The sequence below is a fragment of the Coregonus clupeaformis genome, chromosome 29 (assembly GCF_020615455.1).
Source record: "Coregonus clupeaformis isolate EN_2021a chromosome 29, ASM2061545v1, whole genome shotgun sequence".
NCBI classification, from domain to species: domain Eukaryota; kingdom Metazoa; phylum Chordata; class Actinopteri; order Salmoniformes; family Salmonidae; genus Coregonus; species Coregonus clupeaformis.
Genome location: NC_059220.1, coordinates 57,992,278 through 58,009,238, shown reverse-complemented (window position 1 = coordinate 58,009,238; position 16,961 = coordinate 57,992,278). Strand labels below are relative to the sequence as shown.

The following is a 16,961-nucleotide window of genomic DNA, read 5'->3' as shown; positions in this document are numbered from 1 at the left end:
CCCTCCCCCTCCCTTCCTCCCTCCCTCCCTACACACCCCTCCCTCCCTCCCTCCCTCCCCTACACACCCTCACTCCCTCCCTCCCTCCCTCACACACCCTCCCTTCCTCCCTCCCCTACACACCCTCCCTCCCTCCCTCCCTCCCTCCCTCCTCCCTCCCTCCCTACACACCCTCCCTCCCTCCCCTACACACCCTCCCCCTCCCTCCCCTACACACCCTCCCCCTCCCTCCCCTACACACCCTCCCCCTCCCTCCCCTACACACCCTCCCCCCTACACCTCCCCTCCCTCCCTCCCTCCCTCCTCCCTCCCTCCCTCCCTCCCTCCCTCCCTCCCTCCCTCCCTCCCTCCCTCCCCCTACACACAATACCCCATAATGACAAAGCAAAAACAGGTTTTTAAAAAACGGAAATATCACATTTACATAGGTATTCAGACCCTTTACTCAGTACTTTTTTGAAGGACCTTTGGCAGCGATTACAGCCTCGCATCTTCTTGGGTATGACGCTACAAGCTTGGTGCACCTGTATTTGAGGAGTTTCTCCCAATCTTCTCTGCTGATCCTCTCAAGCTCTGTCAGGTTGGATGGGGAGCATTGCTGCACAGATATTTTCAGGTCTCTCCGGAGATGTTGGATCGGGTTTAAGTCCGGGCTCTGGCTGGGCCACTCAAGGACATTCAGACTTGTCCCGAAGCTACTCCTGCGTTGTCTTGGCTGTGTGCTTAGGATCGTTGTCCCGTTGGAAGGTGAACCTTCGCCCCAGTCTGAGGTCCTGAGCGCTCTGGAGCAGGCTTTCATCAAGGATCTCTCTGTACTTTGCTCCGTTCATCTTTCCCTCGATCCTGACTAGTCTCCCAGTCCCTGCTGCTGAAAAACATGGTGCCAGGTTTCCTCCAGACGTGACCCTTGGCATTCAGGCCAAAGAGTTCAATCTTGGTTTCATCAGACCAGAAAATCTTGTTTCTCATGGTCTGAGAGTCCTTTAGGAGCCTTTTGGCAAACTCCAAGCGGGCTGACGTGCCTTTTACTGAGGAGTGGCTTCCGTCTGGCCACTCTACCATAAAGGCCTGATTGGTTGAGTGCTGCAGAGATGGTTGTCCTTCTGGAAGGTTCTCCCATCTCCACAGAGGAACTCTAGAGCTCTGTCAGAGTGACCATCGGGTTCTTGGTCACCTCCCTGACCAAGGCCCTTCTCCCCTGATTGCTCAGTTTGGCCGGGTGGCCAGCTCTAGGAAGAGTCTTGGTGGTTCCAAACTTCTTCCATTTAAGAATGATGGAGGCCACTGTGTTCTTGGGGACCTTCAATGCTGCAGACATTTTTTGGTACCCTTCCCCAGATCTGTGCCTCAACACAATCCTGTCTCGGAGCTCTACAGACAATTCCTTCAAACTAGTTGTAGAAACATCTCAAGGATGATCAGTAGAAACACGATCCACCTAAGCTCAATTTCGAGTCTCATAGCAAAGGGTCTGAATACTTATGTAAATAAGGTATGTTTTTTTTATTTTTTTTATACATTTCCAAACATTTCTTTCTCTTTGTCATTGAGGTATTGTGTGTAGATTGATGAGGATTTTTTTATCCATTTTAGAATAAGGCTGTAACATAAGAAAATGTGGGGAAGGGGGTCTGAATACTTTCCGAATGCACTGTGTGTGTGTGTGTGTGTGTGTATGTATATATATATATATATATATATATATATATATATATATATAGGGCTACAGGCACACCCGTGGACTGTTACTGACATTTGGCTTCCTTGAATCATGACACAACTTGGCTTCCTTCATGAACAATATACAGTATCTCACAAAAGTGAGTACACCCCTCACATTTTTGTAAATATTTGAGTATATCTTTTCATGTGACAACACTGAAGAAATGACATTTTGCTACAATGTAAAGTAGTGAGTGTACAGCTTGTATAACAGTGTAAATGTGCTGTCCCCTCAAAATAACTCAACACACAGCCATTAATGTCTAAACCGCTGGCAACAAAAGTGAGTACACCCCTAAGTGAAAATGTCCAAATTGGGCCCAATTAGCCATTTTCCCTCCCCGGTGTCATGTGACTCGTTAGTGTTACAAAGTCTCAGGTGTGAATGGGGAGCAGGTGTGTTAAATTTGGTGTCATCGCTCTCACACTCCCTCATACTGGTCACTGGAAGTTCAACATGGCACCTCATGGCAAAGAACTCTCTGAGGATCTGAAAAAAAGAATTGTTGCTCTACATAAAGATGGCCTGGGCTATAAGAAGATTGCCAAGACCCTGAAACTGAGCTGCAGCACGGTGGCCAAGACCATACAGCGGTTTAACAGGACAGGTTCCACTCAGAACAGGCCTCGCCATGGTCGACCAAAGAAGTTGAGTGCACGTGCTCAGCGTCATATCCAGAGGTTGTCTTTGGGAAATAGACGTATGAGTGCTGCCAGCATTGCTGCAGAGGTTGAAGGGGTGGGGGGTCAGCCTGTCAGTACTCAGACCATACGCCGCACACTGCATCAAATTGGTCTGCAAGGCTGTTGTCCCAGAAGGAAGCCTCTTCTAAAGATGATGCACAAGAAAGCCCGCAAACAGTTTGCTGAAGACAAGCAGACTAAGGACATGGATTACCGGAACCATGTCCTGTGGTCTGATGAGACGCTGGCGCACAATTGGCCCAGCGTCGTCCAGGGTAGGGGAGGGAATGGCCGGCAGGGATGTAGCTCAGTTGGTAGAGCATGGTGTTTGCAACGCCAGGGTTGTGGGTTCGATTCCCACGGGGGGCCAGTATGAAAAATAAAAAATAAAAATAATGTATGCACTCACTAACTGTAAGTCGCTCTGGATAAGAGCATCTGCTAAATGACTAAAATGTAATGAGACCAAGATAAACGTATTTGGTTCAGATGGTGTCAAGCGTGTGTGGCGGCAACCAGGTGAGGAGTACAAAGACAAGTGTGTCTTGCCTACAGTCAAGCATGGTGGTGGGAGTGTCATGGTCTGGGGCTGCATGAGTGCTGCCGGCACTGGGGAGCTACAGTTCATTGAGGGAACCATGAATGCCAACATGTACTGTGACATACTGAAGCAGAGCATGATCCCCTCCCTTCGGAGACTGGGCCACAGGGCAGTATTCCAACATGATAACGACCCCAAACACACCTCCAAGACGACCACTGCCTTGCTAAAGAAGCTGAGGGTAAAGGTGATGGACTGGCCAAGCATGTCTCCAGACCTAAACCCTATTGAGCATCTGTGGGGCATCCTCAAACGGAAGGTGGAGGAGTGCAAGGTCTCTAACATCCACCAGCTCCGTGATGTCGTCATGGAGGAGTGGAAGAGGACTCCAGTGGCAACCTGTGAAGCTCTGGTGAACTCCATGCCCAAGAGGGTTAAGGCAGTGCTGGAAAATGATGGTGGCCACACAAAATATTGACACTTTGGGCCCAATTTGGAGATTTTCACTTAGGGTTGTACTCACTTTTGTTGCCAGCGGTTTAGACATTAATGGCTGTGTGTTGTGTTATTTTGAGGGGACAGCAAATTTACACTGTTATACAAGCTGTACACTCACTACATTACATTGTAGCAAAGTGTCATATCTTCAGTGTTGTCACATGAAAAGATATACTCAAATATTTACAAAAATGTGAGGGGTGTACTCACTTTTGTGAGATACTGTATATAAAAGATTTATGGGGGAGTTTGAAAACTTGGTCTTTGTCCTCCCATTAAGTATATACTTGGCTAGCTACATGATAATGTTGCCTTAAGGTTATAATTATAGAGCAGTACAACACCAAAGTAAGTATCACACAGCTTACATGGCTTAGAGGATCCGCTAGCTGTACTCCTTTTAGAAGTACTGTCATTTATACACAGTGCACGTATAACTTATATTACAGTTTCTCAGTCGCTTTGGTGCATTTCTTAGATCAAAAGTGCAATTCTTGATACTACTTGTACAAATTCCAAATCATCTAGTCACTTGTGCACATCATTAAAGCAATTTCTTATTCCTTTGAACAAATTGCAATTGCTTTTGTACATATTGCAATTGATAATGTACAAGTGTCAGCTTTTTTCCACATTTTCAATTGCTCATGTCATGTTGATCAAAATATAGTAGATGGTTCTCTGTTGAATAGTCTTACCCCTCAAAACATCTAGGCATTAGTTCCTTGCATAAGCCATTACATGCAAAATTGTTGAACTATTTGTCATAAACTGTCAAGCATAGTTTTACACATTTCTATTAGACCTTTTGTACAAAAACGTAAATTGCTGAATCGTGCAGGTGAAATTAACCCTCACTCATGAAGGAATGTAAAGTGTTAGTTCAACCAACAATCAACCAGTTGTCTAAATTGCTCAAAGGTGCATCTCATGAAGAATCAATTGGCAAGCATATATAGACAGACCACAACACAGAGTTGCAATTTTCCAATAATGGATGGACCAGGAAACGAACAGGGTCAACAGCCAAGAGGAGGAAGAAGAGGAGCAAGGATGCGTGGTGGAAGGCAAAACAGAGGAAGAGGCAGAAGAGGACATAGGCGCATATCTGATGACATAAGGGCCACTATTGTAGACCATGTTGTCAATCATGGCCTTACAATGGCTGAGGCGGGTCGAAGGGTGCAGCCGAATATTGGGAGATCAACCGTGTCCTCAATAGTACAAACGTTTCGAAGAGAGAACAGGTATGTCCACCAATGTACAGTGCACTGTTACTGTATATAAGCAGTATACTGTATACTTCCTACAATGCTTCATATTACAGTAGTCCACTTGTATTTCACAGCATACAGAAATATACTCTATACAGATACATACTGCACCTTACATGCACCCACCTGTATGTTTTACAGTAAAATGTGTGTTCGCATAGTTTTTGTCTATGTGAAAGTGTGCGATGCATCACTGCATTTTTCCACACATAGGACTGCAAGATTACCTCAAACCGGTGGCAGAGGACGCCTTTTCACACCTCAACAGGAGGAGGCTATTTGCACCATGGTCCGAGCAAACAATGCCATGAGACTCAGGGAAATACAAAGGACCATTATAGAAGACAACGATGTCTTTGAAAACATCCATACGGTTAGCATCTCAACCATCGACAGGGTGCTGCATAGAAACCAGATGAGTATGAAACAGCTGTACCGTGTACCATTCCAAAGGAATGAGGACAGAGTTAAGGAGCTACGGTACCAGTATGTACAGGTAAAACATATCTATGTAACTACTTTACAGCAACATTTTATAGTGTTACATAGTACAGTAAGCATAAACTGCACACATTTCCATTGCTGTGGAAGGAACATGCAATATATGTACATTTTATGTCACTCTTCCTTACCAAAACAAATTCAACTGTGTGTTCTGGGATATAGCGTATAATGGAGTTGGAATCAAGTGAACCCTCTCACAACTTTGTATACGTGGATGAGGCTGGCTTCAACCTGACCAAATGCAGAAGGCGGGGTCGGAATATCATCGGTCACAGAGCTACTGTGGATTTGCCAGGCCAACGGGAGGAAATATCACCATGTGTGCTGCTATTTCGGAGCATGGTGTCCTAACCCATATCCCCCTTTTAGGGCCATACAACACCCAGCATCTACTCAACTTTTTAGAGACTCTCTACAGGGCTCTCATCCCTGATGATGAGAGGGGTCTGTTTAGAGAGGATTTGCCAAAGTATGTGGTCATTTGTGATAATGTGAGTTTCCATCGATCAAACATCATAAGGCAATGGTTTGTGACCCACCCGAGGATGCTCATAGAATTCCTCCCACCTTATTCACCATTCCTTAACCCAATTGAGGAGTTCCTTTCAGCATGGAGGTGGAAGGTGTACGATCGTCAGCCACACACACAGATGACCCTGCTGGCTGCAATGGATGCAGCATGTGAGGACACCACAGTAGACGCCTGCAGAGGATGGATAAGGCATTCCAAAAGATTCTTTCCACGTTGCATTGGAAGGGAAAATATCCGGTGTGATGTGGATGAGAATATGTGGGCTGACAGACAGGAACGTCTGGATGTGTAGAGACAGCACTAGAACAGTGCTGTGGGCAAAGTTGTGCCTTAGGGGTGGTTTCCTGTGTTTCTTTCTAATTTAGTTTTTTTTCCTTTGTGCCCCTTGGGTTGTCCAGTCTCTTTCAATCAATAACCCACATACAGTAATATGTAAATAGTACTGTTGAAATTGATATATGCCATAGAAGTGCAGCCTTGTGCATTTTCAATACAGTAACTGTCATCCAAACTGTAGCCTAAGTTTACATCAGGTAATACTGTCAAAGTACACAGTTCCATTGACAACATGCCTAAACATTTTGACAACCTTGTTCGTGGACAATGACTCAATGACTTATCATTCTGATGACACTGACATGATCATTGGCATGAATATTTACTTTTGAGAGATGTACTAAGGATTTTTAGTGACTGACTAGCTTTAGAAACATATCTATTGTATATTGCAGTTTGTACAAATTGTTCTGAGAAATGCACTTATTATTTTGCACATGTTAGGGATGATGTGAAAAATGCACCAAAGCGACTGAGAAAAACTGTAACCTTATTCTCAACCTCAAGTCTATTAGACACATTAGCCATGACCATTCTATACCAGACTCCTTATAGAGCAGGGGTCGGCAACAGGCGGCTGGCGGGCCAAAAACGGCCCGCGAGCGATTTATTTTTAATAAATGAGTTTAATGTAGGAAATCTGTTCCCAAGTATCCCCACGAATATTCAATGTAATCAATCTACGAAATTATTGTTATTTTCAAATACAATCACTTTTTGGGCTTAGTTGTGGTTATTATAATTATGTTCTGGCCCACTGACCATCCGCTCAGACAAAAATCATCCCGTGGCTGTTGTACTTTGTGGTTTAGAGGACGTTGTGGTTGTTACAGCTCCTTGAGGGTCACAGGCCTAATCAAGTCGGTCAACTGGTGTACGGGTTCAGTTCCCCAGTCTCTGTGATGCTCTGTATGTTGGTGATAGCAGGGTTGATAGCAGGGTTGGAGGCGCTGTCGATGTTTCCTCCGGAAGCTGCTAGTGTGAGGGGATGCACCATGGACATGTGGACGTTGAGGTTGTGGGCCTTCTCAAAGCGCTTTCCACACAGTTTGCATGCAAATTCCAGATCAGCTTCTGCCTTGTGTTTGGTCATGTGGTACTTTAGTGACGCTCTCTGGCGACACTGGAAACCACACACTTCACACCTGAAAGTGGAGATAAAGAGGCTTAGTGAGGCCATAAGCAAACAAGAAAATGCTAATCTAGAAGCGGCGCTCATAGTGGCCGGGGACTTTAATGCAGGAAAACTTAAATCCGTTTCACCTAATTTCTACCAGCATGTCACATGTGCAACCAGAGGAAATAAACTCTAGACCACCTTTACTCCACACACAGAGACGCGTACAAAGCTCTCCCTTTCCCTTCATTTGGCAAATCTGACCATAATTCTATCCTCCTGATTCCTGATTACTAGCAAAAACGAAAGCAGGAAGTAGCAGTGACTCGCTCAATACGGAAGTGGTCAGATGACGCATATGCTAAGCTACAGGACTGTTTTGCTAGCACTGACTGGAATATGTTCCGGGATTCATCCAATGGCATTGAGGAGTATACCACATCAGTCACCGGCTTCATCAATAAGTGCATCGATGACGTCGTCCCCACAGAGATCGTACGCACATATCCCAACCAGAAGCCATGGATTACAGCCAACATCCGCACTGAGCTAAAGGCTAGAGCTGCCGCTTTCAAGGAGCTTTTAAGAAATCCCGCTATTCCCTCTGACGAACCATCAAACAGGCAAAGCGTTAATACAGGACTAAGATTGAATCCTACTACACCGGCTTTGACACTCGTCAGATGTGGCAAGGCTTGCAAACTATTACGGATTACAAAGGGAAGCCCAGCCGCACGAGCCTACCAGAGGAGCTAAATAACTTCTATGCGCGCTTCGAGGCAAGCAATACTGAAGCATGCATGAGAGCACCAGCTGTTCCGGACGACTGTGTGATCACGCTCTCCGTAGCTGATGTGAGTAAGACCTTTTAAACAGGTCAACATTCACAAGGCTGCAGGGCCAGACGGATTACCAGGACGTGTACTCCGAGCATGCGCTGACAAACTGGCAAGTGTCTTCACTGACATTTTCAACCTGTCCCTGACTGAGTCTCTAATACCTACATGTTTCAAGCAGACCACCATAGTCCCAGTGCCCAAGAACGCCAAGGTAACCTGCCTAAATTACTAACGACCCATACCACTCTCATCTGTAGCCATGAAGTGCTTTAAAAAGGCTGGTCATGGCTCACATCAACACCATCCCAGAAACCCTAGACCCACTCCAATTCGCATACCACCCCAACAGCTACACAGATGTCACAATCTCTATTGCACTCCACTGCCCTATCCCACCTTGACAAAAGGAACGCCTACGTGAGAATGCTGTTCATTGACTACAGCTCAGTGTTCAACACCCTAGTGCCCTCAAAGCTCATCACTAAGCTAAGGACCCTGGGTCTAAACACCTCCCTCTGCAACTAGATCCTGGACTTCCTGACGGGCCTCCCCCAGGTGGTAAGGGTAGGCAACACACCTGCCATGCTGATCCTCAACACGGGAGCCCCTCAGGGGTGCGTGCTCAGTCCCGTACTGTACGCCCTGTTCACCCACGACTGCATGGCTAAGCACGACTCCAACAACATCATTAAGTTTGCTTACGACAAAACGGTGGTAGGCCTGATCACCGACAACGATGAGACAGCCTATAGGGAGGAGGTCAGAAACCTGGCAGTGTGGTGCCAGGACAACAACTTCTCCCTCAACATGAGCAAGACAAAGGAGCTGATCGTGGACTACAAGAAAAGGAGGGCAGAGCACACCCCCATTCACATCATCAATGAGGCTGTAGTGGAGCGGGTCGATAGCTTCAAATTCCTTGGTGTCCACATCACCAACAAACTATCATAGTCCAAACACACCAAGACAGTAGTGAAGAGGGCACGACAACACCTATTCCCCCTCAGGAGACTAAGAAGACTTTGCATGGGTCCTCAGATCCTAAACAAGTTCTACAGCTGCACCATTGAGAGCATCCTGACTGGTTACATAACTGCCTGGTATGGCAACTGCTCGGCATCCAACCGCAAGGCGCTACAGAGGGTAGTGCGTACGGCCCAGTACATCACTGGGGCCAAGCTTCCTGCCATCCAGGACCTCTATACCAGGCGGTGTCAGAGGAAGACCCTAAAAATTGTCAAAGACTCCAGCCACCAAAGTCATAGACTGTTCCCTCTGCTTCCGCACAGCAAGCAGTACCGGAGTGCCAAGTCTAGGTCCAAAAGGCTCCTTAGCAGCTTCTACCCCCAAGCCATATGAATGCTGAGCAGTTAATCAAATGGCTACCCGTACTACACTACCGTTCAAAAGTTTGGGGTCACTTAGAAATGTCCTTGTTTTCCATGAAAACATACATGAAATGAGTTTGAATAGGAAATATAGCAAAATGCATAGGAAATGTAGTCATTGACAAGGTTAGAAAAAATGATTTTTAATTGAAATAATAATTGTGTCCTTCAAACTTTGCTTTCGTCAAAGAATCCTCCATTTGCAGCAATTACAGCCTTGCAGACCTTTGTCATTCTAGTTGTCAATTTGATGAGGTAATCTGAAGAGATTTCACCCCTTGCTTCCTGAAGCACCTCCCACAAGTTGGATTGGCTTGATGTGCACTTCTTACAGTCAAGCTGCTCCCACAACAGCTCCATAGGGTTGAGATCCGGTGACTGTGCTGGCCACTCCATTGTAGACAGAATACCAGCTGACTGCTTCTTCCCTAAATAGTTATTGCATAGTTTGGAGCTGTGCTTTGGGTCATTGCCCTGTTGTAGGAGTAAATTGGCTCCAATCAAGTGCCGTCCACAGGGTATGGCATGGCGTTGCAAAATGGAGTGATAGCCTTCCTTCTTCAAGATCCCTTTTACCCTGTACAAATCTCCCACTTTACCACCACCAAAGCACCCCCGGACCATCACATTGCCTCCACCATGCTTGACAGATGGCATCAAGCACTCCTCCAGCATCTTTTCATTTGGTCTGCGTCTCACAAATGTTCTTCGTGATCCGAACACCTCAAACTTCGATTCGCCTGTCCATAACACTTTTTTTCCAATCTTCCTCTGTCCAGTGTCTGTGTTATTTTGCCCATCTTAATCTTTTATTTTTATTGGCCAGTCCGAGATATGGCTTTTTCTTTGCAACTCTGCCTAGAAGGTCAGTATCCCGGAGTCACCTCTTCACTGTTGACGTTGAGACTGGTGTTTTGCAGGTACTATTTAATGAAGCTGCCAGTTGAGGACCTGTGAGGCGTTTCTCAAACTAGACACTAATTTATTTGTGCACCGGGGCCTCCCACTCCTCTTTCTATTCTGGTTAGAGCCAGTAAGCGCTGTTCTGTGAACGGAGTAGTACACAGCGTTGTACGAGATCTTCAGTTTCTTGGCAATTTTTCGCATGGAATAGCCTTCATTTCTCCGAACAAGAATAGACTGATGAGTTTCAGAAGAAAGTATTTTGTTTCTGGCCATTTTGATCCTGTAATCGAACCCACAATTGCTGATGCTCCAGATACTCAACTAGTCTCAAGAAGGCCAGTTTTATTGCTTCTTTAATCAGCACAACAGTTTTCAGCTGTGCTGACATAATTGCAAAAGGGTTTTCTAATGATCATTTAGCCTTTTAAAATTATAAACTTGGATGAGCAAACACAACATGCCATTGGAACACAGGACTGATGGTTGTTGATAATGGGCCTATGTAGATATTCCATTACAAATCAGCCGTTTCCAGCTACAATAGCCATTTACAACATTAACAATGTCTACACTGTATTTCTGATCAATTTGATGTTCTTTTAATGGACAAAAAATGTGCTTTTCTTTCGAAAACAAGGTCATTTCTAAATGACCCCAAACTTTTGAACGGTAGTGTATGTGAATTGACCCCCTTTTTTTACGCTGCTGCTACTCGCTGTTTATTATCTGTGCAGTCACTTTACCCCTACCTACATGTACATATGACCTCAATTACCTCGACTAATCAGTACCCCCGCACAGTAATTCGGTACCTCCTGTATATAGCCTCGTTATTGTTATTTTATTGTGTAACTTTTTTTTTTACTTTAGTTTATTTAGCAAATACTTTCTTACTCTGCATTGTTTGTTAAGGGCTTGAAAGTAAGCATTCCACGGTAAGGTTGAATTCGGCGCATGTGACAAAAAAAAAATTATTTGAGGGTGTCACAAATCAAAAGAACCATGGCGCTCTCCCAAAAGCTTGGCTGGTGCGTAAAACCTCCAAATTCAGACAAACAAAGAGGTGGATCGCACTGAAATATGTCACATAAAGCTTACTTCATTATTCAATGTTTTAAATTTTTTACTGCATCAGGGATTTCGGCACAGACGTTTCGGCTTTACAGCCACATACAGTGCCTTCGGAAAGTATTCAGACCACTTGACCTTTACCACATTTTGTTACGTTACAGCCTTATTCTAAAATGGATTAAATTGTTTTCTCTCATCAATCTACACACAATACCCCATAATGTCAAAGCAAAAACTGGTTTTTAGAAATGTGTGCACATATATTAAAAACGGATCACATTTACATGAGTATTCAGACCCTTTACTCAATAATTTGTTATAGCACCTTTGACAGCGATTACAGCCTCGAGTCTTCTTGGTCCTCTCAAGCTCTGTCAGGTTGGATGTAGAGCGTCGCTGCACAGCTATTTTCAGGTCTCTCCAGAGATGTTCGATCGGGTTCAAGTCTGGGCTCGGCTGGGCGACTCAAGGACATTCAGAGACTTGTCCCGAAACCACTCCTGCGTTGTCTTGGCTGTGTGCTTAGGGTTGTTGTTTTGAGGATTCCTCCAGACGTGATGCTTGGCATTCAGGTCAAAGAGTTCAATCTTGGTTTCATCAGACCAGAGAATCGTGTTTCTCATTGTCTGAGAGTCCTTTTGGTGCCTTTTGGCAAACTCCAAGCGGGCTGTCATGTGCCTTTTACTGAGGAGTGGCTTCTGTCTGGTCACTCTACCATAAAGGCCTGATTGGTGGAGTGCTGCAGAGATGGTTGTCCTTCTGGAAGGTTCTCCCATCCCCGAAGAGGAACACTAGAGCTCTGTCAGAGTGACCATCGGGTTCTTGGTCACCTCCCTGACCAAGGCCCTTCTCCCCCGATTTCTCAGTTTGGCTGGGCAGCCAGCTCTCGGAAGAGTCTTGTTGGTTCCAAACTTCTTCCATTTAAGAATGATGGAGGCCACTGTTTTCTTGGGGACTTTCAATGCTGCAGAAATGTGGTACCCTTTCCCAGATCTGTGCCTCGACAGAATCCTGTCTCGAGCTCTACGGACAAGTCCTTCGACCTCATGGCTTGGTTTTTGCTTTGACATGCACTGTCAAATGTGCGACCTTATATAGACAAATGTGTGCCTTTCCAAATAATGTCCAATCAATGTAATTTACCACAGGTGGACTCCAATCAAGTTGTAGAAACATTTTAAGGATGATCAATGGAAACAGGATGCACCTGAGCTCAATTTCGAGTCTCCTAGCAAAGGGTCTGAATACCTATGTAAATAAGGTATCTGTTTTTTATTTTTAATACATTTGCAAACATTTCTAAAAACCAGTTTTAGCTTTGTCATTATGGGGTATTGTGTGTAGATTGAGGACATTTTTTCTATTTAATCAATTTTAGAATAAGGCTGCAACATAACAAAATTTGAAAAAAAGGGAAGGGGTCTAAATACTTTCTGAATGCACTGTAATCAAAGGCTACAGTCTGACAGACTCATCAGTGCTTGAGCCCCTCGCAACACATAAACCAGCATTACCTTGCCTCTTGATATGAGCTTTATGTCCCTCTGTACTTACTGTAGTGGCTTGACCCCTGAGTGGCGCATCTGGTGCACAGACAGGTGCTTCCTCTGCTTGAAGGTCTGACCACACTGGTCACAGATGTAGTTCCTCACCTCTGGAAAAGGTCAAACTTAAAGGTCCAATGCAGCTGTTTTTATCTCAATATCAAATTATTTCTGGGTAACAATTAAGTACCTTACTGTGATTGTTTCAAATAACATTGTCAAAAAGAAACAAATATAGCTTCTTAGCAAAGAGCCATTTTTCAAGCAATAATTTTGCCAGGACTGTCTGGGAGTGGTCTGAGTGGGGAGGGGAAAACGATCTGTTATTAGCAGAGAGGTTTGAAACTCTTATTGGTCTATGAACTAATTCACTGGCTGGTGATGTCACCAGGCAGGCCAAAACACCATCCCACCAAAACAGGCTGAAATTTCAGGCGGTCTTTTCAAAGAGCTCTTACACTAAAAGGGCATTATCATCATTTTCACAGTATTATTCCAACCTCAGTGTAGAAATATATATAAAACAGGAAAATCACATTTTTGACTGCACTGGGCCTTTAATACAAGCACACAAACATATCTCAGGCTGCGCCCAAATGGCACCCTAATCCCTATATAGTGCACTACGTTTGACCAGGGCACAAAGGGATGCTGCCTTAGTCTTCAGTATTAGCCCCGTCTCCAGTCCAAACCTACCTGTGTGGATGAGTTTGACGTGTCGCTGCAGGTAGCGGTCAATCATGAAGACCTTGTTGCAGCCAGGGTGAGGGCAGGGTCGCTCACGGACCTCTTCATGGTGCTCCTTAATGTGTTTCTGTACCCCCACAGATAAAAACAGCCCTCAGAATACTCTTATGTATTAATTGAAATGTTCAAGGCCATAAGAGGATAAGCAGTGCCGTAAGGATGACTTGTATCTGACCTTCATGCCGTCTGCGCCTCGGTACACAGCTGAGCAGCCCTGGTATGGACATTTGTAGATATTGGGCAGCTCCTCTCTGAAAACAAAAAACAAACATGGATACTTCACAAATGTCACATGTATTACTCTCCACTACCAGCTACACTCCAATTCATGATTTTAACAAATCTGTTAAACTACAAAGATCTGGTGCTTTGCCCCCCAGACAGCTTGTAACGTACCTTTCTGACTTGATTGGCTTCTTCCAGCCAGGCTTGGGTCCTGGCTTCTTTCTAACTTTAGGCTCCTTGGGAGTTTTTGCTTCTTTTCTTCTGGTTCTCTTCTTCGGGGAGGCAACTCTGCAAGGCATGGGAAAGGGGAGAAAACACTCAAGATATCAAAGCCATGAATTTGATGCCCTTTTTTACAGCTACCAATGTTGCTCTGATAAGTGCTCTTATTGTCCACTGATGTGCTACTATGTTATTACTGTGTGTATCAATACAAATTATTCTATGTACATTATTTTGCTTTGATATGCAAAATAGCTAGATCCCACATCAATCCACTCACTTCTTCTCTGGGTATGGTTCAAATAATTCATCAGAGGATCCATTTTTCCTTTTCTCTTCCAACTCATCCTCACTGGACATGTTCCTAAGGTTTCACATGAACACACACAGCCTATTGTTTAACCAATCTTAACTTCCCAGAACTGTATAACTTGAACCATGTGCGTCACTGTTGACTCACCTGTCAGATAGGTCAATGTCACCTGTCCTGTCCATGAGTGGGGCTGGTGCAGGGGAGGGTGTCTCCTTACCAAAGACAAATTCTAGGGACAAGAGGGTCAAACAAATGAATTTGGACTGGCACCAGACCATAAGATGGTAACCACCTACAAAGAGTCACACATTTCAATGCAGTCAAGACTATACTTAATTGAATACTCAAATTAAATACTGAGTGTTCCCGTTTCTCAGGGTAACTTTGAGGCACCAAAAGCTGTCTCACCATCTGCACTGGTGTTAGTAGCATCAGTGTTGATGGAGCTCTGAGTCTGTGGGGTAGCATCTGGACTGAGCTGGGCCATGGTTGTGTTGACAGGGGTTCGGTTCCCTCTGGGCTGCTCCTCACCTTCCAGTTGGGGATCACTCCCATTGTGTCCAGGATTTGCTCTGGTCTGTGTGTCCATCATGTAACTATGTCCATCCACACACCCCCAGACGGCCCTTACTGAGCCCCAGCATTGCCCCTCCAGCACTTCTTTCAGGTCAGGGCAGGAGCGGCAGTCCTCTGCATGGTGGTGGGCCCAGGACACCAGGCTGTGGAGACACTTGGGATCGGAGGGGATGGAGGATGCTGGGAGAGGGAGGGGTGGTTGTCAGGTTGGAGGAAAGAGAAATGGGACATTTAGTAACAGTGGTTGTAATCTCTGTGTATCAAAATCTGGTAATCATCTTGTCCTGATGGAATGTATCCACTTACACAACAAGCTGGGACCCACTGTTGATTGAGAGCACTCTGAACTTTTCCTGAAACCAAAATCAACATCATGTTTTGGTTTCACTGCTCATTGCTGACCCTCCTACAGGTTTACAATCGCCGTTCTCTACCCAGTGACATTACAGTTGCTCGCATTTTTCCTCACCTGTCTCTGGTGTGCACATTCACAGATGGCAAGAGGTTTACCCTCTGCAGAAATGTGAGCAGGATAGTGTGGCACTTGTAGAATTTTGTGTGGCAGTTCTTGCAGACAAACTGTGAGAGACGTGGGTCACGGTTCAGTGGCACTCCCACTAGGCGCTGAAAGTCTGTGTAGAAAAGCAGGGGCGACTGGGCTGGCTCTGCCTGGTCAGGGACCTCCTCCAGCTCCCCTGGCCACTTGTCGAAGGCATGCCGCAGCCTCCGAGGTGAGAACTTTCCATGACAGAGTCGACAGAATGCAGTGCTTAGTCTGCCCATACCTGTAGGAACAGTAAAGGAAGGAGGTTGCATTTGAGAAAGTGTAAGAGCTGATCCTTTACCTTGTGGAAATAAAAATACATGACAACCTGTCATTGACCTCAATCTAGACTGATCTGTCAAGACTTTTGCAGGGTACTTTCCTGATTTCTTTGATATATTCTCTGGATGCTCCTCCCCTTCTATCTCCACAACTGACACTGTTGTGCTCAATTGTAATCTTGCAGATCTGTCACTTTGACCAACATCCTCGAAACCTCCATCACATGCAACTGATGGTGGAGTTGTTTTCACAGCATTCTTGGGTCTTTCTCGCCGCCCAGCAGGTTTGTTGACCCCAGCCACTGACTGAGTATGGCTTCTCTGTCCTGCTGCCACATCGGGTAGCCGCGCTCGTCTCCCTCTCTTCTTCATTACACAGAGTCCTAAAGAGGATCCTAAAGAAAAGTCCTGTAAATATAATGTGGCAGTAGCTTTCAAAGTAACTTGAGCCTTACATGGGGAGCGCTGTTATTTGTATAGCTGTTTAAAACCCAACGTTGGTTTGAAACCTACAGCTGCGACTTCCAATAAGGAGAACACGATTCGCCTCAAATTCTAGCAGTCATTTGTAATTTGAATACTTAGTTGGTTGGTGGTTTAGTAAAATATACATTGTAGATTTTAACAGTAACACAATATCGTAAAGCACGAACTGGAAACGGTTTCTATTGAAACAGGAAACCCGGAAGGAGTAAAAAATAATAACACAGATAGAACAATGACACAGATATTTCACCAGATGTATAAAGGTGAAGCATCCGGTTGGCGTTTCTATTCACTACCAAATATGGTAACGAGAGGAAGGCCAGTGGCCGGCAGTGGGAGAAGATGAACGAAATGTATTTTGGCCGACATTCTGCAAATTTTCTCATCGATTAAACATTTGATCTCAATACAGTTTTCTGTTCCCAAAACGAGAATCGGTTACGAACAGAGTGGACTATGTTTTGTAGACTTTACCCTTTGCCAAAGTATTCAAACAATTGCTCTGTTTAGGAGTGCAAAGGGCGAATTGAGATCTTGCACACGCGCACTTCACAGAGTTGGCGTTCCCTAACAATAATAGTATACGTTCTAGAACACAGCAATAGGATCTT

At 45.0% G+C, this 16,961-nt stretch overlaps 1 protein-coding gene across 1 annotated transcript; it reads right to left on the bottom strand.

Moving 5' to 3' along the window:
- Nucleotides 1–6,654: 6,654 nt before the first annotated feature.
- Nucleotides 6,655–16,537, bottom strand: znf276 (zinc finger protein 276). Its single transcript, XM_041891051.1, has 11 exons — nt 15,966–16,537; nt 15,509–15,824; nt 15,346–15,392; nt 14,872–15,219; nt 14,611–14,692; nt 14,431–14,514; nt 14,100–14,216; nt 13,879–13,954; nt 13,653–13,770; nt 12,967–13,066; nt 6,655–7,236 (listed from the first exon to the last, which is right to left on the bottom strand). The coding sequence occupies exons 1-11, from the start codon at nt 16,234–16,236 to the stop codon at nt 6,957–6,959; spliced, it is 1,839 nt and encodes a 612-aa protein (XP_041746985.1). The 5' UTR covers nt 16,237–16,537; the 3' UTR covers nt 6,655–6,956.
- Between the last annotated feature and the right edge of the window lie 424 nt (nt 16,538–16,961).

Excerpts from the sequence above, each read along its gene's own strand:
- znf276 (XM_041891051.1), bottom strand. The coding sequence starts at position 16,236 with ATGAAGAAGAGAGGGAGACGAGCGCGGCTACCCGATGTGGCAGCAGGA. Across the intron at positions 13,955-14,099 it reads AAGCCAATCAAGTCAGAAAG|AGAGGAGCTGCCCAATATCT; the intron begins GTACGTTACAAG and ends TTTTGTTTTCAG. Across the intron at positions 13,067-13,652 it reads CGTCAAACTCATCCACACAG|AGGTGAGGAACTACATCTGT; the intron begins GTAGGTTTGGAC and ends GACCTTTTCCAG.